The sequence below is a fragment of the Neopsephotus bourkii genome, unplaced genomic scaffold, assembly GCF_033783945.1.
Source record: "Neopsephotus bourkii isolate Nb327-2 ecotype Australia unplaced genomic scaffold, CSIRO-AGI_Nbou_v1 NB_753, whole genome shotgun sequence".
Classification (NCBI taxonomy): Eukaryota; Metazoa; Chordata; class Aves; order Psittaciformes; family Psittacidae; genus Neopsephotus; species Neopsephotus bourkii.
The window spans coordinates 2,456,777-2,480,727 of record NW_026901251.1 but is presented as its reverse complement, the minus strand read 5'-3'; the positions used below and the strand labels follow the sequence as shown (position 1 = coordinate 2,480,727).

General features: G+C 36.0%; 1 protein-coding gene across 1 annotated transcript in view; it reads right to left on the bottom strand.

Annotated features, from left to right (window-relative positions):
- The window catches only part of CCDC178 (coiled-coil domain containing 178), a 158,379-nt gene that overhangs the window by 44,227 nt on the left and 90,201 nt on the right, over positions 1 to 23,951 (bottom strand). Inside the window, 1 exon segment of the mRNA XM_061354916.1 lies at positions 20,869 to 21,018. Coding sequence (XP_061210900.1) covers positions 20,869 to 21,018 — 150 coding nt within the window.

Here is a 23,951-nt window from a genome sequence, read left to right as displayed (position 1 = left end):
TAGGTGCTAGAATAACTCCTTTATATTTTCAGCAGAGGTGACACAATTTAGAAAGATCACTGAATTAGAAGATAGAATTCACTGTTGGTTCAACAGGCAAATTCATCAGAATTTCCAGGTAAATAAAAATAGGTTACCTTTTCACAATGTGAATTTTAAAACAAAAGCAGTGGTTTATCACAGCTTTTATAAATGAGGAACTGTAAGGATCAAAAGCCCAGAAAAAGAACAGAAGCAATGAGGTGTTATCAGCACCTTGCAAAAAGAGATTGTACATAAATAACAACCACAGGGTACATTATAGCAAAAAATATAATCACTTGCTAATTTCAGATGTAATCTTGGGATACTTCAGCAGCTGGTAGTATGAGCACAAAACAGCCTTCACCATGAAGCTCAAGAACAAGGTCTAGAACGTAGCCAGGCCCAACTGTATTCACCAGTATACACACCGCCACAGGTATTTACATGACTATGGGAACATAATCCTGGAATGCTGCAGTAGGAGGACATACATCAAGCTCCCTATCATATACAGCAATTGCAATCAGCTGCCTTTCCTCAAAAGACTGGGAAAAAACATTGAACTCACCTAGGGCATTCCCAGATATATGGAAAAAGAACTGAGATGTATACATGAAACCTGAAAAGTTCTCATTTCTGCAAGTAACTATTACTTGTTAACCACTTCACAAGGAAAATATGGCTGTAGTCAGACAGTCACAGTATGATTGTAGTCACTCAGTCACAATGAACACAGCAGATACCAGAGACACAAGTAAAGCTAATAAATTTTAGAGAAATTTCAAAACTATGAAGGGAATTTTATCCGTAGAAAAAGAAATGTCATTATGGATTTTGCATCTATTCAGAATCAGTAGTCATTCAGCTCTTATCCAGATCCAGCTAGAAAATACTAAAAACCAACATGCTGTTGGAGTTACCTTCAAAAGTTCAATAAAGCGTAAAGCTGACCTAGGCAGGCAAGGCATGCTTGTATGTTTTTCTTAATAATCTCAGCCATTTTTTCTAAATGATATAATTCATTTTGAACACATGAAAAATTCCAATAATTTATGTTAAATGATAAATAAATACATGAAAAAAAAATAACTCCCCCCACATTTTCTTTCAGCAATAATACACTACAATCCATAACTAACAGGAAGACAATCCATATTTGGCACGAAATACTGAAACTCTATTTATACCCTAGTTCCCAGTTGATTTAAACCTTCATTAGAAAATATACAACTGTTAGTGCAGAAAAATAGAAATATATAATAAGAGTAAATTATATATGAATGAGAGAGAGACACCCTTTGACACACTGCTGATAAAACCCCTGGCTTCAGGCATGCTACTGAATTGGAAACTCTGTTGGGGTAGCACCCCATACAGAATAATGTGAGAATAAAATCATACTATAATAAATTTATCTTAGTGACAATTTTATGCACCATTCACTACTGTTAATTTAATAAAATACCCTTGCAGGGTAGCTGCCCCAGTGTCCCAGATCGCATGTTCCAATACCAGACTTAAAGTAGCAGCTGGACTTCCCTGAACAGGTTGTCAGTCACTATTCAGTGGCTGACAGTACTTTTAATGATCATGGGCAATACTTTAGGTAATTACAGCATTCCAGCTATAATTCTGAGCTAGAACTGTCTCTTCATTGAATTCTTGAAGGAAATTATGGCTGCAGGAATCTGTTTCATACAGAGGTTCAGAGTAGCTAAAGATCTTTCAAATACCACAGAGATTCTCTTAATGGCTTGTTTGCTATACTTTGATCACCTTGCATCTAAATAGAAGAAAATGGATAAGGAAGGAAAAGAGGAACATATTTTTTGTATGTATATTGATTTAATATATTTAACTCCCCTTCATGCTTCTATGTATTCCTGTATAGGTATGTCAGAAGTGTAGCAGATGAAGTAATTTTGCAAGGAAATATAAGCTTATCTCTTTTGTTGTAGTCTCTGTTGTTCTTCACAACACCTCCTTTCTGGGAAGAAAACATATTCACAAATTAAGGAAACAAAAGATAATCCCTTTTACCCGATTCTCTGCATGGCAGTAGGGAGAAATCAATTACCCTAAGTCTTCGTTCCTCCCCAGAGAGGAACAAAGAAAGTAATGCAATTAGAAATATCTGGTGGTTATAGTATCTTCCAAATGGTAGAAAGTAATGTCAAGCCTCTTGATGAATATCATAATGTTAACTTGACAGGAAGCTGGTTATCTGCATTCTGTCTGTGTGTCTCTTAGGTTTCCTCCCTGATATGAAGGCTATCATTGCCTCCTTCCTTCCCAGTACATGTGAGTAAACTGTACACATAAAGAGGCACTGGGGAGTACACGCACAAGTGCTTCAGAGAACTTAGAAAGGTATGGCTGCCTTAGTTACTCTGACATTTCTGACTATGTACAAACCCTGATATTACTAAATCAGCGGAGAGGCAGGCAGATTATATTTAAAGGGGTAAACAAGCATATATATGGAATCTAAGATTGCTCAGGGAAGAAACTAAAGTCAACCAAGCTCCTGTAGAATGAGCAATTGTTTTCAAAAATGTGTGTATAAATGGCATCACCATAGTACAATCTGATGCAAAACAGTGCTGTTACCTATTATTCCTGATAACACAGCTCCACCTTTAATTCTTTTCCCAAAGTCTTAGAAAAACAGAAGAAATTTCTGGAAATATTAATTCTTGCCAAAGTGAAAGAAAAGTAGTCTCTGATCATTCAACAGCATAATTTTTTGACCTGGGAACAGCATTGGCAGATTGATATTGATGACTTAATGTAAAAAATTCCAAAAGCATATGTAAAACTCAAGTTGTGAGAGGGCTTTGACACATGAAAAGGTTACCATGCATCAGCTGCTCTGTCATTTAGTCACTGTGCATTGTTTTATCTGTAACAAATGCTCAGTGCGAGATAACTTAAGGCACACACAGAAATACCACGGCATAGCTTAAAATCTTACATAGAACTGTCAATAGCATCATAAGACATGGTATTTATGCCTCTAGTTAAATGTTTTGTATAGCTGCACAAGTTCTCTCAATCTATCCATATTGCAAGCGCACCTACACCTGACTGGGAAATCATATATCCCTCACTCATAGTAGGATGAATTACCATTCTGCTGGTACATGCTGCTATTTGCAGGACTGCGCACACAGACAGTTACCATTCTGCAGCTGATGAACAATAACTTGTTGATGTGTCAAAAATCATGACTATATTTCTTGAGGAAACGTGTCTGCCATTAAAACTTGAAATTTTGTACTGATCCTAGTGAGACAAAGAAAATATTTTCTGAAAACATTGTTCCGGAGTGGATACAGAAGGCAGTGGCTTAAGTTTCTATCTATCCTTTTCACCATACAATCAACATTCCTTTATTATTAAAAGCAGCAAAAATGTGTATTTGGCCATTATTAAAGAGAGATGGTAGAACATTTAAAATTTCAGTTTTCCACCAAAGGAGCATTCTTCCAAGATTTCGTTGTACTACAGGGTTTTTTTCAACAGGAAACTATTCCCAAAAGCCATTTCAGCTTTCTCATTCCATTTTGATAATTCCTGAAATTTTCATTGTGTCTACTCTTTCTTAAATTAATTATGAACTAGTGCAGTGCATGAAAACATTGACATGAACATACCGCCTCTAATATAATAACACATTATGTGTATAACATTGTAATATATTTTCTATGTAAAAATATGGTTTTCATGTGATTGAAAAGGAGGATGGCAGAAATTCAAAGTCAATGGCTTTTAAAAAGATTCTTTCACAGGAAATTTAGAGATTTTTGCTTTTCAATATCATGTGAAGTATTTTAAAAAATATTGCAAGTTCCTGTTTCTATTAGCAGATGATAATTTAGACTTTCATGACATGATAATATATGCTTTCTTGGAAAATATGGTGAACCAGACAAAACTACCAGCTGCAACAAACTCAGCCATACAGGCTGCTACATGAAGCTCAAATTTTCACTCCCACCCAAGAAAATACCCATCACTGGTGGACCTGTTGTCCAGAATAAGGCTTAAGGACATGCTACTAATGTGGCAGTTTTAAATCTTGCTTTACTGGGGCTAGATAATGAAAAAAAAAATAATAAATACAGCTGCCCACTGTAAGAAGACAACAGCAATTCCAAACCAAAAAGGAGAGAGATTTCTTTGCCTTGCCACCTGTGCTGTATATAACAGGAATGATCAGACTGCATCTCTGGAATGACATGTATCTATCTTATCAAGCAGCTCCTGTACCTCTCCTCTGACAGAGTTATGCCTCATGACCAGGGCTATGCTGAGCTGGAAGTTACAGGGTAATGCAAATGGCCAACTGTGAGAACTGAGTCTGCAAGGGCTGCAAAAGTTAATATTACTTGGTTGGTTTGGGCCCCATGCAACCACCCTAACCTGAGCTCTTCTGAAATGAAAAGGTAGGAACATGTGGAGCTTCATGTTCCATAGGTTGCAGACATACTTTACCATAAGGGTTGCTATGGTGAGAAAGATCAGACATGTCTGCACTAGGAGGATCTCCTCTAGGAAAGAAGAGATTAAAGAAACACCTCCACCACCTCTCCTATAAAGGCATGATAAATAGAAATCCACAGAGTCTTACTGCCACATCACTGTCTCAATTAAGGAGTTAAGCTGGTAAAGTGGAGACAGAAGAAGGTGAGATAACTATTGACAATACTTATTTCTATCAGCTGAAAATTAAGCACAATGAATCCTGTTCTGACCCCTGTTTTCTTCATTCTATTGCCACAGCAGCTCCCCAGTTTAGGCAGGTTGCTCACAATAAGTAAACAAAAGTAGTGTAACTACTTCTTAGTTACTCTTTCTGGGAATAACATGCAACTTGTGAAAATGTTAAGATTTTCTGCCTAAAATTAAAATGGTCCTGAATTTATGCAAAGCTCTCCCCTCAAATAAATGTTTTTAGTGATGTGAAGATTCAGAAAATGCTTCAACAGCAATAACTGGGATGGACGCTGTGTTGTAATAATTTGGATGCACTTGACTAATGCAGTTATTCGCAATGAGGTTGGCACAGTGCCCAAAGCATTGAGCAAACAAATACAGCAAGACATTCAGTTTAGCATCTTCCAATACTGCGCTGAGATCTTTGTTTGGTCCAGGGGTATTAATGGACACTATAGTGCAACCTACTATCAAAAATTGCTAAAATATATTTATATTTCTTTGTTAAATTCACCAGTGTGTTTTATGTAAAAAATGCTGGTGAGGCACAAGCATTTTTAATCAAATTAGTATGCAACATAAGGCAGCTGTGTATTCAAATGGGGTTTTAAGCAATTTGGTTGTTTTCTTTATAATAACAGGAAAGAACATTTTGATTTTGAAGGTGACAGAGGCAATATTACCAGAATTAAACAATCTGAATTAGCTTTTTCATGAAATGTAATATGTTTTATGCTTTTAGATGGGATGCTCCACTGCTTTCAGATGAGCCTTTCACTGTCACAGTCAATGGCCAGGAACAGAATAAGCTCTGGAGGTAGGATTATCCTCAAATTTAATTTTTTTTAGAAGAAGCTAATGGCAAATGTTTCTAGCGAACTTTAGGTGCATCTATGTTATAACTAGAGAACCAAGACAGGATATTAAAGGAAAAGATAAGTACAAAATTAGTAAACAAAGTTTGACATTTTGCTTAGCTTGAATTTGATGTCTGGAATGAATATAATCTCTACAAACCTTGTATATGTGCATTATATTACATAAAACATATTTTTGTTTTCACATACACATAGGAAGAAAACAATAGAAATCATTTACATGCATAATACACTGCCAAAGAAACATATCTTCCAAGCATTTCTATATTAGCTTGTGTAACATGATAGGGATTTCTGCAAGGAATGGATGTAAATTTAGTTTTGTTATATCTCAGGATAAGGCAGTTTTCTTTTTCTATAAAACTGCAGTTTGAATCAGATCCACAAAGGACAGCAGTTCACTAATACCATTAATAATAATTCTCTAGTAAATAACATAGTGACTCAAATTTTTTTATATCATTCATTGACTTTGGGATCAAGTGTGGTGAGTATACAAAAATGGACTTTTCTTTCGTAACTATTACCAACAACGGTTGTTCAGCAAACCAGGCTGGATTCTTTCTATCTGACACTTCATCTGTCACCATTCAACGTTCCCTCAGGGTTTTCCAGTTGCATGTGTGCAAAACCACTTCTTTAAAGAAGGCCAGATACAGAGGTATCTGTCTGTATCCTCATATGTATGTCATACTCGGCTGGCCTAAGGAATGCAGAGAAGGGAGATGGGAACAAAGGAGAATGTTGCATGCCTATAGCGCTGTAAAAGATGCTCTTTTTAGTGGGCCTAAGACCTTGGTGTAGTGAGCTATTAGCGTAGCATAAGCCTGTCCGATTCCTGACATAAGCTTTGCAGTGGAACAAAAATTTGGGCACAGAATTACCAGTAGGATGAGATTGTTTTCAGCACTATTTTAAAGTAACTAGGCTAGGCTTTGCACTGGAATTATATGGTGATTGGATGGTGCTGACAGTCATTTCAGGCCAAGAGATTTAAAAAGTTGCTTCTTCATTTAGGAACCTCTTCTGGAGTTCCAGACGCCACTCCTCTGTCCTGACTTTCTACTAGGTTTGTGGCAGCTGCGTGCCCTCTGAACTGTGCATATGAGCTTCAAGTACCCAGGAAGATGGTTCCCTTGTGTAGGAAGGGGGGACACTGGGAAGCGTTTCCAGACTTTGCCAAGAGTAGGGACAAAGCTCACAGCTCTAAAAACATGTTTGCAAATCATGCAGCTTTAATGAAGTCAACAAGTTCATGGTCACAGAATAATCTTCTCTATAATTCCTTAGACTATGCAATCTTGAGATCTCAATTCAGACTCTTTTTTTTAATTTATTATTATTTTGGGTAATTGTGTTCTATGCTTGCCAAAGAATGAAAGAGATAGCAAGAGGTTTGATGCCTGGCTATGTTACTTTACTCCTATATGTAAGCCAGAAAAGAGTATTGCTGGGATTTCAGTATGCGGGGGGAACACAAGAGTCAAAGAGTACCATGGGGAGTGCTGGGAAAGGAGACTGCTTGTGAAGATGGCAAAAAGTTCAGTGGATCTGGAGGAAGATGCATGTCAAAGATGACATTTCAAGAAGGGAAATTTTTCTCTGGGTCGGTCACTGTTGTTGTCTTTGTACACCCATTTTGAAAACCCTCGAAATGGAGAAACGCACACTTGAGATCAGCTAAAGCAAACAGGTGGGATCAGCATGGACTTCTCAATAGAAGAACCAGATGAAACCAACGCACCAATACAGAAATGCTAGTGTTTAAAATGATGTTTGGGTTTCTTTCTGAAGTGTTACTTCAGCCAGTTTGTTCTCATCAGCTGAAGGAAGCTAAGCATGTATCCGTGACATCAGAAAGTGAAGTACTGTCCGTATCACCACTCACATAATTACAAAACAAATTTTCTGAAAGCAACCTCTGAAATATAAGAAAAAAGCTTCATAGTGGAAAGCCACAGGCCATAATTAGGTAGCCTTTCTTGTAATTCTGTTGTCTCCAAGGATTAAGATAAAGAGTCTGGCAATATAAGATCTGTAATCACCTAGGAACAGAGGTAGAGCATTCTGCAATATATCAAGACAAAAAGAATTACTCAGAAAACTTCAGGCCATTAATGTTAGCCAGAATTATTTTGCAAGAATATTACTAGAAATAATGGTATGGACAAGATTACAAGACATTTAGAAATGGGTGATTTAGTTAGGGGCAGACAGCATATATGCACTAAAGGTAAATTATGTTTGACAAACTAGCTTGAATCTGATTATTTTAATGTTCTGTTGTTGAAGGAATGAATTAGTGTCTGCAATTTATCTGATTTTCAAAACTATATTTGATATTTGCCATGAAAGAGACTTAGTTTACAAAGGGGGAATTTCAGGCAGTTATCCAAACAGAGTGAAAATTATCCTAGGAAAATGAAAGAGCATGTCAATTAATGATAACACTTCAGGTGGAAAAAAATTATACAATCAGCAGTCAATAAGCACCACTTTACTTGACCTGTTACACAAATTGCACTGAAATCAATGTCAAGAATGGCTAGATTTAGTGGTAAAACATATTAAGACTAACAAAGTTATGTTGGTTTACAGGGAAATGTATAGTAAAGCTTCATCCCCACAGTTTATCTCTGGAAACTGGAACAGTTCTGGTAATTTTTCACATAATAATTCCTCATTCCCACCTTCTTTTTTGCATTCAGTTCTTCTACAATTCAGCAAATCCTTTTCAGAAGCTGTGAATACTTTTTTTTTTTTTTAATAGATATATTTAAGATATTGATATGGTGCACTTACTCCAACAGATCCCAAAACCTGGATTTATCTCTAGTGATTTACAGGGATTTGCACACAAGAACATGGATCAATATGCTACAGCTGCTCCCTAGAGAAACCTGGGTCATTATTTCATTTCTTTCTTTGTTTTGTGCCAGGATCACATCACACTCCTATCTTACAGACCTCTGATAAGGGCATTAGGTATAATTCCTTCAGTAAAGAAAGGAAAAATGGTTTGCTTATTCCCTCCAGTTTAACTTCTAATAAAATATTTATCTTAATATAACCCTAAAATTCTTCAGGGAGTACTCGGACTCAGCTCTATGATTGTTTTGTTTGGGGTTTTTTTAGGGAAAGTAGACATATTTTAATCCCATATTAACTTTATAATCAAGACACATAAACAGATCTTTGCATCTACATTCAAACTTTTGAAATTACACTTTCTGAGTGTACCTGGTAGGTCAGATATTGACATTTTCTACCAACACTGCTCTATGGGAAAAGCTTGATAAGTGCCTTTTTAAAATGAAGTATGAGAGACACTATGTGAAGTTTATGCTCCACATCAGTGTGTGAAGGTATGAACCAGAGTGGTGACAGTTCCAGCGTCCACCCAAAGCCCAGCAGTGCATCCCCTATTTGCAGACAATTGAGTTTGCAAAGTCATTGGTTAGGGTGTAGATGTAGCTGCAGGTGAACCTCATTGGCCAGTTTAATGTTCTGCCATATCGATTCTCCAAGCTGATACCCAGTACAGGTAGCACAAGGGAGAAGTCAGACTGCAGTTGCAATAATTTAGATGTGCTGAAGTTGTCATGGAACTGTGCTTTGAATGGGCCCAATGAAAAGTGGCTAATATCTACCCTTAGGAGTATCTTCAGTGGGCCACTTGTTGTCATGGAGTTCTGCACCCTCCCTCAGTCCTTTCTGACCTCAGATGGGTTCTCCCATGTCCTCTATCCTTCATCTGTCCTAGATGTACTCTGTCAGTTTGCTTAAGGAGCTTAGGAGCTTAGGATCGATCACTCCAAAACCACTGCCACAACACAGTGGCTCACTGCTGTCATCCAGTTTCAACAACGAAGCAGCAATAGGCTACAAATAACTGTTTATATGTCAGTATGTGTTTTTAATTTGGAAGTTGAAATGGCATGTCAGGTTGATTGAAAGATGTATCCTAGCTGAAAAATGCCAAATAGCCACCAAAGGGGGATGCAAAGGTTTCACACCTCATTGAAGCAAAGTTTTGTTTACTAACCAGTTAAGTATACAGGGTAACTTCTGGGTACAGAAAGAAGCTTTATTCTAAGAAATCTTCTCTTATTCCCCTGGGTCATGTTCTGCTAGCTTCAAGGAAAAGATTTCATCCACTTAGACCTCCATGAAGTTTTGAAAGATGAGGGTGACTCTAGCATATGAGGTGGTACAATACAGGAACACTCACAGAATCTAAAAGCCTGAGAAGCACCTTATTCAGAGGGAAGCAGAAAGCTATTTGAAGATGGGAACTGACATATATTTGTAGCATAAATAGAGTAAATGTAGTTTTTCTTTTATTCTTAATTAACATTACTTGTATCTGTGTTGTCATATTTTTTTCTATCTTGAATGAGTGCTCTTACTTACAGACTCAACCTTATTTCAGACAGGAAAAATTTCAAGCAGTTGGGCAAAAGTACTCTTCACTGAAGGGGGAGTGACACTAAAGAATAGGCCTCTGGGGCTCCTTAACAGGGGTTCTAATCCACCACATCCTCACTGTATCCAGAGAGGAAGGAAAAAACTTCCATATGTACTATGCAGGTCAGGTAGAAGCAGGAATACCAGAAGCAGCAGGAGTGGCTTGCAGCGACTGTTGGTAGCCTTGGAAGTTCCCTGACATGCAGTAGTGTAAAGAGGTAAAAGCTTGAACCCTGAGAATCATGAAATGCACTCCACAGTCCCAGGATTGAGGGTCCTCAAGAAGTGGAAGACTCAAATTCTCATTCTCACCATCTCATTTAAAGCAAAGATTTGAAAGAAGATGTCATACCTCTCAGTAGCATGCCCAGATCTGGGATATACATTGTTCTGGGGTTGCTTCCTTCAGCATCACTAATGGAACTACCTCTTTTAGCATAATTTACTCAAAAATTATTTCAGAGTAAGGTTCTGCTGTTAGACGAACATCTTAATGACCATTTCATCCTTTTTGTCTCCTTCAAAACTAATTATTCACCGTGTGTGACAATACAGTGAGAAACCAAGACGGACTTGGCCAAGGATAATTTGTAACCTGGTCAGTCTTGGGAAACGAGGGAATTTTTTTCAAATCATATTAACAGGATAGTTGAACCTGGAAGGAAACTGAGCATCTGAATTACTGACATTGAAGTGGGGAAGTACTCCATCTCCCCTTGCTGAAAAATACCAAATGCCCTGCCTAGCTCTACCCAGTTGTTTCTGCATATATTTTGGTTTTAATCAAAACAAGCAAACTGAAAATTTTCAGAAACTAAACTTTTGGTTTTTTGCAATCCACAACATTTTTATTCCTTTGTCCCAAATTCTGGAAATCTTAGTTTTAGATTATCCTGAAACAAATTTGAAGAATTCTTGGCATTTGTTTCTAACTAAAAATTGACTTCAGAGCTCTGCTATATGCATTGGCAATGCAGCCAGATTACAAAAGAATGCTCAAATATTTTGTACCATAATCTTTTATTCCAGCCTTTTCTACAGTTTACTTACTTGTAAATAATTACAGTTAATGTAATGCAGTAGTGCAGCTGACTCACTGATGCTGCAGTCCAGACACTTTAACCTCAGAGACAGCATCATTAGATCCTACTTTTGAATTTCCCAAGTGAGCAGGAACAATGTTCCTGGCATGGTAAATAGACAGCAACAAAGCCTGCTGAAACTGAAGAGGAATTTGATTCATGGTCACTAGGAGACAGTAGAGGAATTAGAACAGGATGATAGGTCCTATCATTCCCACCAGACTGTTTTACTGACAAGAATCAATATCAGCAAGACTGGCAATTTTATATTTTTCTTCTCTAGACCTACCATGTCTTCTGCTTCAAGCCTTTACTATTCTTGGGAGACATCAGCACTCTGGCATACATCTCTAGCAAAGGCTTGAACTGGTTCTGCACTGGCAAGGGCAGCACATCAAGCTTCTTTTTGCTTTTCTGCTACTTCAGAATCAGGAGGGTTTGACACTGTTCAGACCACTTTGTTCTTTAGATCTTTGATTTCAGATTTTATTGGCCCACCACATTTTTAAAATTATGCTTTAAATATATTAGTGGTTAATCGTGCTCTTATTACTGTGTGCCCCCAGTTTGTTAACATACTGCTTTCAAGAGCCTAGTCTCCTTGCTATTGTCAAAGGAATCTCCCACCCAGTTCTGCCATTCTTCCTATGGAGAGCAATTTGTTTGAACCTCAGAGTTTCAAGAATCCTGGGACAGGAGCATATCTGATCTTAGTATGCTCCCTTCTTAATTCCATGGATGCTTGCAGTAGTGGACAGTTGAATATCTAACGGGGTAAGATGTCTCCCATTGACATTATAGAGCTATCCTTGAACAGTTTGTGGCAGCCCTTCATTCTTATGCTCAGATGTGAACCTGAACACCCCTTAATGAACGATATTCATAACATTATCTGAAAGCCATGCCATGGCTGGTCATACACAACGAAAGTGTACCACTCTGAAGTGGGGCACTGAATGCCAGAACAGATTGATGTATGACATATACCCAAAGATTTGAATCCATTTAGTTGCTTTGCTGTAAGATAGGTTTTTTCCTAAGAACCTTGTTGTCTTAATGCTAATGAGGCCTTCAGCCAAATCTGTAATAGGCTATTCTCTGTGCCTTTGTAAAAATTACTGATTTGGAAAGCTAATGTGATTCATACTGTGCATCACTTTCTTTCCACATTGTGTTTCAAAGGATAAAGTGATTCTGCTTTCTCATTCCAAATTTCTAGTTAAACCATCTCTCATCTTTTAAGTTAATCTTAGTCGTTAACATATCTGGTACCCATAGTGCTGTCACTTTTCATAATACTTATCCTCAACACAAGAGATGGCAATTCTGGCTGCTTTTCTCACAAGGTGGGATATTATCTATGTAGACAAACCCGAACAAAGAAGACCACTGACAGCTATAATAGTTTCCTTGAGATGGTTGCTTACATAGACTTATATTCACATAAATGTCTTCTTTTATGAACCTCCCAGTAACTGAATTATATAATTACTGTAAACTGTAGAGTGTGTAGTAGCTGACTAGGATACTGTTGGAAATTACTTACAATACTTCCCATCCACCTCCAAAAAAGACCAAACCACAAAACCAATATATAGTATTTTCATGATGAAATATATTCCCTGGGATCCCTGGTATATTCAAGGGTTATAACAGTTTCATAAGTGATCTAAATTTTGGGGAAGTAATAAAAAGAATAATGACTGTTAGAACAAACGCATGTTGCAATATATGTTTCCCATCTTTATGGCAATTTAATGTGTACCAAGAAATCTGGGTACCTGGCAATTCCATAGGTCTTTCACAAATATCTTTATGACTATCAGGCAGGCTGCAGTCCTCAGACACTATGTTGACCACAGTCTGCCTCACTGGGACACATGTCTTGGGGAGTTACCCAAGCTGTAGAGGGCGGTTTGACTTAAAAACTGCAAGCTGAATGCCTGCACTCCATGGGTTATAGATAGTAAAGCTACACTAGAGGTTCTGGGGCCATATCTTCACACGACTGGTTCAGAGTATGGATAAATACACATGGACATTCAACAGCCAGTTGAGAATTGCCTTGTCAAACTCTTTCAGTTAATTCTACCTGAGATCATTATTTCTGATTTGTGCTATTTTAATTCTTTCTGAGCAGAAAGATTTACAAAGGTGCAATATAAAGTTTCTACCAGTTTCTAGAATAACATTTATATAACAAGGTGCATTAATATTATATGTTAAACTATTACAAATTTTTTACTTTGTCAGGTGTACAAGCATGGAAAATGTAGGCCTAATAAGACTTTAATGTAAGCACCCCTACTTACACATTTGGGAGGAGTTACAGCGTAGGTGTGCTTTATAATCCTGACGGATTCTAATAAATTTGTTTATGAGCTAAAAAGGAAAGCAAAAGTACATTTTTTAATAATTTAGAGCATATTTTTGGTTGTTTGCTGCAGGGTTTTTTTTGTCAGTTATTAAATGTTAAGTCAGGTTGTTATGACACCAAATAATTTTTACAAAATATTTGCAAGATTAAGCTAAACCACTGTGACCTTAATGATCTTCTTAATGCAAGTTTGAAGTAAATGTGAATGAACATGAATTTATGTAACTAATAAGAACGTAAATCTCAAACTATCAATCCCTGTGTTAGAAGTTAACCTGTAAAGTAGATAAAATAGGACATGGATATCTTTTGAACTCTTGAACTTTTCATCGGGAATTTGTTTACTATTCAACCATTCCACCTGGCTCATTTCTATATAAATAATAACAGAAAGAAAGCAGAAAATAGAAATAAAAAAGAAAAAAGAAAGAAAATTTGAGTTTAAGAATGGAAATACTCTGCCTGTTGTTTCTGACTTTTTTTAAATTAAATAAGTTTGTGACTCAGCAATAGTTCTAATATCTCTGTAAAGTGTTACAAAACAAACCAGTGTTATTTTAGGGGCAAGCCAGCATGTGTACGTAGACTTTCATAGTACAACTATCTCAGAAAGAAGAATCTAGGTAAGGTTTACTTACTAAGGAAAGTATGTTGCAAAACTTGCCCAAAGCTGTCTCCTAGTTAAACAGTATTTTTCATGGATACATGAAACAGGATGGAAGATCACACCCACCTTCAGTTGCCTGAAGGCTGATCAGTCTCATACCAAGTCTTTCCCCAATTTCTGCGTAAATGCATATTGTTTACATACAGTTTAGAAAGAATTGTCTAGTATAAATGCTAACAATGTCCATCTCTTTCAACTTTATAGAATCATAGAATCGTAGAATACTTAGGGTTGGAAACGACCTTAAGATCATCAAGTTCCAACCCCCTTGCCATGGGCAGGGACACCCCACACTAAACCATGTCACCCAAGATTCTGTCCAACCTGTCCTTGAACACCGCCAGCTGATGGAGCATTCAGTTTTCCTGGGCAGCCCATTCCAGTGCCTCACCACCCTTACCCCTTGCACAAATCCAGGTAGATGACATCAACTACTCTGCCCCTGTCCATCAGTTCTGTAGCCCCATCATGGAAGTCCACCAAATTGGTCAGGCAGGATTTCCCCTTAGTGAAGCCATGCTGGCTGTCACCAAGCACTTTGTTGATTTTAATGTGCCTTAGAATGCCTTCCAGGAGAATCTGCTCCAAGATTTTGCCAGGCACAGAGGTGAGACTGACTGGTCTGTAGTTCCCTGGGTCATCCATTTTCCCCTTCTTGAAAATGGGGGTTATATTTCCCTTTTTCCAGTCACTGGGAACTTCACCTGACTGCCATGATTTTTCAAATATGATGGCCAGTGGCTAAGCAACTTCATTTGCCAGCCCCTTCAGGACCCGCGGATGGATTTCATCAGGACCCATGGACTTGTGCATGTTTAGGATTTTGAGATGGTCTTGAACCAATTCCTGTCCTACAGTGGGCCCAAGGTCTTCATTCTCACAGTCCCTGTGTCTGCCTTCCAAGACATGGGTGGTGTGGTCAGAGCATTTGCCAGAGAAATCCGAGGCAAAGAGGTCATTAAGAACCTCAGCCTTCTCCAAATCCAGGGTAGCCATTTCTCCTGATAGCTTTTGGAGGGGGCCTACGTTGTCCCTAATCTGTCTTTTATTTGCTATGTACCTATGGAATCCCTTCCTGTTACCCTTAACATCCCTAGCCAAGTCTAATTCTAACTGGGCCTTAGCTTTCCTAACCTGGTCCCTAGCTTCCCAGACAACATCCCTGTACTATTCCCAGGCTGCCTGTCCTTGCTTCCACCTTTTATAAGCCTCTCTTTTTTTTTTCTTTTTTTTTTTTTTTTTTATATTAGTAAAAGAGAGGTGCTACCCTGGTCTGTCTTTTCCTATTCTATTTGTCCTGTGCTGAGTAGAGTCTGGAAAAAGCATATGAATGTGGGGAAAAAAAAAGAAAATAATGTTTTGGGTTTTTTTTTTTTTTTTAAGGTAGAATCTTTTAGACTCTTTTAGGAAATAACAAAAGAAAAAAAAGAGAGAAGGTTATGCTTTAAGGTAAAAAGCTGCTAGTGTAAATTTACTGATGTGCAGCAGCTCAACACATAAAAAAACACTCTAAATTACTTGATGTTTTACAAAAGATAATTTTTGTTTGTTGCCTGTTACTCCTTAACTGAAAAGCTGGCATCACATCTTCCTCAACATCAGTACCTATCAATATAGCACCGGAGGAAGATTTGATTTACAGTGAAACTTGCTAGGTTTGTGAAATCAATGTCCATGCTTAATGACATTGCCATCCACGAGTCCCCCTATTTAAGGACTATCTACGGTAAGAAACCTGAGCTATTACAAGAGGAATATTCTGATTCATCTTGTTTGTCTTAATATCACAGGTAACACTGAGGTAGAAAAGTGATCAAATATCCTTAAACTATCTATGACTACACAGGGAAAAAAAGTAGTTTTTCACTGGTATTAGAGAACACTCGATTTTAAAAATAAATGCCTAAATGAATTAGCAAATTTATATATTTCTTTTAGAGAAAAAAAAGAAAACAAGAAAAACAAAAGAACAAAAAAAACACCCCAAAGAGATTTCACTTCCTGTATCAGGACACCTTCTGGGAGACTGTAACATCTAACACTAAAGTCCTATAGGCTTCATTGTGTCCTACAACTGCAGAACTGTGGTCCTATGAAACAGAACTGTAACCTGACTAGCATCTGATACGGCGGGTGCATATGGAAAGGAGGTCAACTTCTCCACAAATTAGCTCAATAACTTCCTTTTGCTATCAAACTAATAATTTGATTTGTCTGCCTGTTGTATTAATTTTCTGATGGAGTCATTTGAACTTACTGAGTTATTGATTCAAATTTAATTATAACATTAACTTGATGTTTACATTGTTTAAATATAATTAGCTCAAAGAAAGTCTAGGAAATTTGCATAATGAAGAGCTTACTGAAGATACATTTTTTTTTCCACGTTTTCATATGAAGCTGGTTATTCTGTCAACCTACTGCAGTGTCAAAACTCTAAAGGCAGAAAGAACCTCAGTTAAAAATGCTATAAATGACCCATTTTTGCTTACTAACTATTATCTAGTCTTGTCATATCAGCAAAAAAATAAATGCTAGTTCCATTATCCATTTTTATTCCTGATCAAAACAGTTCTGAAAGCTGGTTAAGCATTTAATTTAGAAGCAGATAAAAATTCTGATATTTATTCTATGATAATTTTAATTTATTTCACACTGAATCCTTGAGTTTTACTTTTCATTTAAGGTTTGTAAGGAAATGAGACAGGGGTATGCCATAATCTTATCCATGCTTTCACTAGTATTCTTATGGAGACAAGAAGCAATCCAACATCTTCAGGTAAGCAAACTGACTAACAAAAAACACAATTAAGAGACAAATTACTTTTTTTTGTTTATATGATAACAGTATTTTTTTTCATTTAGGTCACTGAATAGAAACAACAAAATCAGAAGGAATAATTGTTTAAATTGACATATGACTATTTTCAGGTTTACTTTATATTCTATTTGCTCTTTCTATGTGACAGGGACATTATTCTTACAATAGCTATATCCCAGAAGAGCAATATACTAAAGACAGAAATATCCAAGAGGGCTCAGAGTCAGACACATGCATGAGAAAGACATGAAAATATGTTATCTATAAAAGCATAAAAGAACTTCACTCAACTTGCATGACTTTTTGTATCAAGCATGCTACAGCAGTCTTTTGATTCTAATATGAAACTGTAGTAAGGATCATTGCACTAATGCATGAGGATTTGTGATAATGTTGCAGAAATTTTACCGTCAAAACTGAACTGCAGTGTAATGACTTTTGTTATCATGGTTTCTAATAACTATTCAGCATGAATTGACCCTACATATGTTTTACTGCAATAATATGTCAGTTATCCAGAAAGTAAAAAGAAACAGAAATCAATAGTCCTCCTCCCCCAAACTTTCACTGTAATGTGGCATCCTGAAGATACAGATTGTGAATATGAAGATGAATATTTTACTTATATTTTAAAGCAATTATAATTTGCATGGATTCCATTTTAAAATGAAAGTTACATGAACAAAAACAACAACCAAAGTTTTGTAAGACTGTGACACTTGCAGTGTTAAGGACAGATTCGAATAAATAGGTTCTTAACTTATAATTGTATCTCATACGTCTGTATTTGAGAATCAAATTGGGCACCCATTGACATTTAAATATAATACATTGGAGGTATTACATTTTGCTCAGAAAATAGATATTCCAAGATTATTCTGCACAAAAATAAAGATATGGTAAACAATCATTGAGATTTCCAGAATAAGCTGCTGTTATGTATTTGTAGGGCAAAAGCTGCATTTTACAAGGTTTTGCTACTGAAAGTCTACCGCATAGAGACAAGCTTACAAATCTTTTTCACACAAGATTTTGCGAAACCAAAATACACATGTAAATCCTAAATAATCTATCAACACTATATATATATATATATATATATACACACACATATATATAAACACTAACTAATATCTAAGCTCAAAACAAAGGTTAGGAAAAATATTAATTATTAGGGTGAAAAAATCTGTTAAAGTAAGTATTATGTATTTATGACCCGACCAGCAACTATCCAAATATATGATGCTTTTTAAAAATAGAAAATTAATTAATAAACAAAACACCTCAAAGTCATATAGATATTGCAACTCTACAGTCATCTGAAATCTCTACAAAATACTGTCTAGAAATAGCATTACAAACAAATATAAGTCTACTACTATTCAGCAGTGTATATTCCCTCCATTTAATAAGTTCACCTTCCTCAGAGTAAAGAAGCTTACAAACTCATAACAAAACCCTTCATGTTACCAAAGTATTATTTCACTCACCATCAAGATGATCCTTTCCTGGAGCTGAACAAAGGTACTTAGGAGCCCAAGGTAAACTTGCTTCATTAATATTAATTAGAGAAATTACAATATGAAGTTCAAATTATGCCAAAAACAAATAAAAAAACCCCCCACAATTTACCTTTTTACTTTTTACATTACTAATTTGAAAAATTGGAAGAAAATTCTCAGGATTTAGGGAAGAATGAACACTCTTCTTGAAAGTTCACGTTATTGTAATGCACATATATATAGCACAGTCGCTAGAAAAATCATTACTTTGACACTCCAGAATTGATTTTCTGTTGCAGATGTAATTCACTTATTAGCAAAAACCTAAGAAGAAAATATAGGTTATTTTTATAAGTACTGTATGAAATCAACATGTTTTTTTCTTTTTGTCATAATTCCTAAATACTTAATATGATAAGGGTACAATGACATTTTGTTTTAATAGTTGGGCTAGATATTTAACAAAATGAAGAATTATGAAAAGGAAATTAGAGGAAGTTGTGTCTGTAATTCTCATATTAATATTGTGAATAGAAGCTTTCTTCTTCATACACACACTGGTGCTGAATGGCACAGAGGACTGTCCAAAAATCTAAACATCGCCATCACTTATTTCTAGCCCAAGCTAGGCGCATGTATTTTAATGCTGATTATAAGCTCCGATGGAAAAGCAACATACTTATAAGCATTTTCTTCATAAACAAGACTTTAAAAAGCAAAACAAATGATTATACAGCACTGCTGATGAAACTAGATCCTGTTGGTATTGCATTACTATTTTGCCGTATTTTACAATGTTTATTTTGTTTTATTGTATTCAAAATGAGAAGGAAAAAAGCAATAATATATGCCAACTCATTTGCAATTTTCTTTGCTTCCAGACTACATTGAGTTGCATGATCATATCATCCATACTATGTCCAGAAGAGGTAAACTCTTGAGTGATAAATCTGTTTCACAAATGCTACTAAGAATTATTAAATTCTGAAAGTGTAGAAGACAGATATTCTTACATTCAAATAAATAAAAAAAGTTCTAAATGATAACATAACATAGATATATTTTTCTGTAGAGAGGCTTGAAAAGTATGCCCTAAAACTGCATTCAGAAAAAAAATACTTTAAAATCCTTCTATAAACCAATCCTTTTAAGAAAACGTTTCAATACTCATAGCATTGCCTCCAACTTCTCCAAATACGGTTATCCCTAAGAATATATGACTTAAAACCAGTTTTGTTCTTGAACTGTGGAAGAGCTATGGAGTTAAAAAGAAAGTTTTGGAAAAGATTATATTTGGCAGGAATAAACTGAATACACTGAATTTTAAAATTAGAGATTAGGTGAGGTAGCATACAAGGAAATGAGCAATGAATGAATATATGGGTATAAAACATAAAATGAATTGATAAGAGTAAAGTACTAGCAAATAATCTGAATTTCACATTTAACTGATTTATTTCAAGACTTCTACACTGTACTTTTAGGAAATGGACTAAAATATCAATATACCAGGACCATGTTCCTGCATAAATGACCTCATTTAATAAAGATTCTTTCCTGAAATTTTTGATCTGAACCTGTCTCTGAGCGTGATGACACAAGCAGGCTTGTATTTTGAGAGCTGAATATAAACACAAAGAAAAGAAACAGAAAAGACCTTTTTTCTGCGAATTGTCATTACATTTACACAACAAAGTTTTACATCACTTGACTCGGGCTCCACAGCACTGACAAATTATAAAATCTGTCTTTTAAAACGTAGCTGATTAGTCAATAAAATGTTATACCCCACAACTATATATCTGGCATGGAAATTCATCAAACTAGATTTTACCTTTTTTCATTTTTATTCGACTGGTTTCAATATTAAAGGCTTATAGAGCCTGACCTGATGTCACAAAAATTTCCAGGAGGAAGTGTTTTGTAGAGAAGTTATATGTAATGGTGGAGTACATTTTAATTATATATAAAAATAAATACATTTCAGGTGTAAAAGTGGAATCCATAAAAAATTAATTTTGAATACTTTACATGAACTGTGCTGTAAAAACAAACAAACAAACAAAACCAACCCCAAAACAGATAGGTAGGACAGATAGATGAATAGATAGAGAGGTAGATAGATAGATAGATAGATAGATAGATAAAAATACACAGCAAGTAAGAAAAAAAAAAAGAACATAGGAAAAGTGTGAAGTAACCAAGAAGAAAATAATAATTCAGGTGATAGGTATTACTAGCAGGTGTTTTATTGTTATTAAGTAGCTGCATTGATCAAATGAATTTTAGAGATGAGATAAATGAGCTGAATGAGTGATGTTAGCACTTTACCTGCTGATGATGTTTCATGGCATTTTCCACCCTGATTCTATTGGCATAGATTTCTCTGAGGTCTTCTTTACCTTTTAAGCAGTAGTTCTGAACGATTTGATATTCTTGAGCTAACAACAGATTTTCTTTCATGATATTCTCCAGAGCAGCCTAAAGGGAAAAGTAATTTATGACACTTACTGCAAAATACCTTTCTAAAAAATAAAATCATAGGTCACTTCCACAATTTCCCTCACTCATTCACTGATTAACATCAGCAAAATAGAGATGACAAGAAGTTATAGTCTAAAAGCTTTTAAAGGTAGAATAGTCCACTTAGGAGTCTATACAAGAGGACTATATGTAATCCCATGCGCAGAAGCATGTTTGCCCTTGCAAAGAGAAAGAGCTCAAAGAACAGCTAAAGCAGTTGGAGCTAATGTCACTACCATCTGCACCCTGGATGTAGCTTCTCAATCCACCAGGAGTGAGGGCAGCCCTCTGGCTTGACAGGCTGAAACTGGGAGTGGAATGGTACTACGGGAGGTGAGGAGCAACGACCTGGCCTAGTAGTTGCCTCACCAAAATACAAAGAAAAGAATTGGTGCTACTGTTGAGAGAATAATCGTACATGTTATTCTGCTCTTCTCCATGTCAACAGAATGCTGTTTAAGTCAACAGATGCATGTCTGAGGCAGAAAAAATTATATTTTGACCACAAAGGAATTTAGATTCATTTTCTTAGGCTCAAGCCACCACTTACATATTAATCCTGAAAGAATCAGACCCTGTTACTGTCGGTCAAGCTCTCTTTGGAAGTGCAACATAAATAGATATTGGTAACATTTCTGAAACAACTGGTTTAGCCACACATTATAGCCAGAAGTTCACCCAGAACGCAGGAGCACTAGTAAACTTTGGTAAAATTCAAACCTTGTTTTACTATCTCCCATGTCACTAAAAAAACCCCAAACCTGTGAATTAGAGAGCTAACAAAGTCTAAGTTCTTCTGGGGTCACAGTGCATAATGTCCAAGAATTCATATGTTTTCTGAGTCTGTTCCCAAGCGGGTAGTTTCCCACCTTTTAAAGACAAAACTACCCAAGGGAAATAGCAGCATGCCTGAACAGGTTCCTAGGCATCCCCTGGAGCTACTTGAATTTTGGGAGTTCCCAAGACATTTAAAATATTAACAATGATTTTACTCCTTTTTCTATGCAATGTCTTAATTAAGATACATCCATTTCTGTAGCTGTATTTATATGCAATTTCTAAAAACTTTGGCTAGAATGTGCCTGTGGTTATGCAACTAAACCTAAAAATTCTTCCCATATGGAAACGTCTCAACATCCCTAAAATACTAAAATGCTACGTGTCTGTCAGAAAACTCGCAATAATAAAAAGAAATATTAGAGTTCAGTGAAGAAGATGTGATTTAATCTTCGGTTAGAGGTAAAACCTGGTTTTCAGACTGATAGCTTCCTTAACAGACATACAGTACTTGATGTTAATATGTTAACATTCAATACCTGCAAACAAGTAATGCCTTCAGTATCACAGTACTTTCATATATGTAAGGAACACAGCAAGATGACAAAACAGTTTGCTTGTAGAAAATGAACATCAATATAGTAATTTTCACTAGTATAGAAACCTGACTATGAAGCCAGTGAAATCCTGCTATTTTATATTATTTAAAATAGTCCAGATATTTTGACAAAGAATAACAACATAGCAAAGGAAAAACAATAGCTGTCTCCAGATATTGTAAGACTCAATGGCTATGCTTATATGATCAGTTATACTAAGTGCCCAGTTCCCAAAATTGCTTTATCACATATTTTATGTCAGCTGAGACAGAGAAAGTGAAATGTTTCTTCTCTAATTCATTCCTCTGAAAGACGAGCTGCAGTTCAGAAAGTAGAGTATATATCCTTTAAATACCAAACTGTCACCCATCGAAGTTTCTAAAGAGGATTTCCCAGAATGTAATGAAGGAAAAAAATAGTCTTTAGGAGCATTCTGTCCTTATGAAAGAGGAGTGGTCAAACTGTGACCAAAATTGGCATGCCAGGTATGCACTATAACTCTTTCTCCTGTTCTAGGAAAACAGGGACATGAATCTCAAAGCTGATCATAAAATATTTAAGTGAACAATCATGACATTTGATTCATGAGCTTTTTCTTCTGTTCCTCAGCAAGACTTGAAAGCAAAGGCTTCTGGTAAACCAGTCTCTGTCTATAAGTAATGTTCAAATTCTTCCAACATTCTGGAAATTATGTCTAAAATACAGGAAGAAATTCCACTGAGTTACTTTCTACAGCCAAGAATTTTTTGAAGGCTGAACTTGAAACGAACCTTGAGTTGCAGAGTAGAGAAATCAAGTAAAACTAGCAATGGCCATATTAAAAACAAATGAAAAGATATTTCTTTTTGCTATTTGTATTTAAGGTGGATTTCTAGGAGGAAATATCCACAATATTAAATAATAAAAAAAATAAAAATAAGAATTATTGGGTGCAAGAGATTGGAAAATGAGGTGAGTATTCTAGGGAAGTATTACAACATGCTTGGTCTGTTATTATGCTTTATCAGGATGCCTGGTATGAGAGACGGAATACCAAGCTAGAGGAAATTTCCACCTGATTTAACACATGCACTTTTTTGTCTTGTGTTCTCTTATTCAATACAGCAGCTTAGGAAGTTCCTCTCTTTTCCTGGAACAGTGATACTTTCTTGTGAGTTTGTTGAACACATTTGAAGTGCAGTTTCTGTCTGCTGTAATACAAATTAATGCTGCAATAATAAAATACTAGGAAGCAAGAAAAAATAAAAATACCAAAAGCCCTTCCCCTAACAATCAACATATTGTTAGCACAGTGGCTGCTGAACAAGGCAATAGGAAGACAGATGCAAAGACGTGCAACATAATGACGAACTATCTGTCCAGTACCTCAGACTATACAGAATTTCTGGTAATAGCTAATCTTCAGTCCTTTTAGGCTGCAGAGATCACAACTAACCTAGCCATGACTGTTACAGACAAGCACAGAGAAAATATGTTTCATGTTATTCTTCTTCCCTTCTATATACCAAACACTTT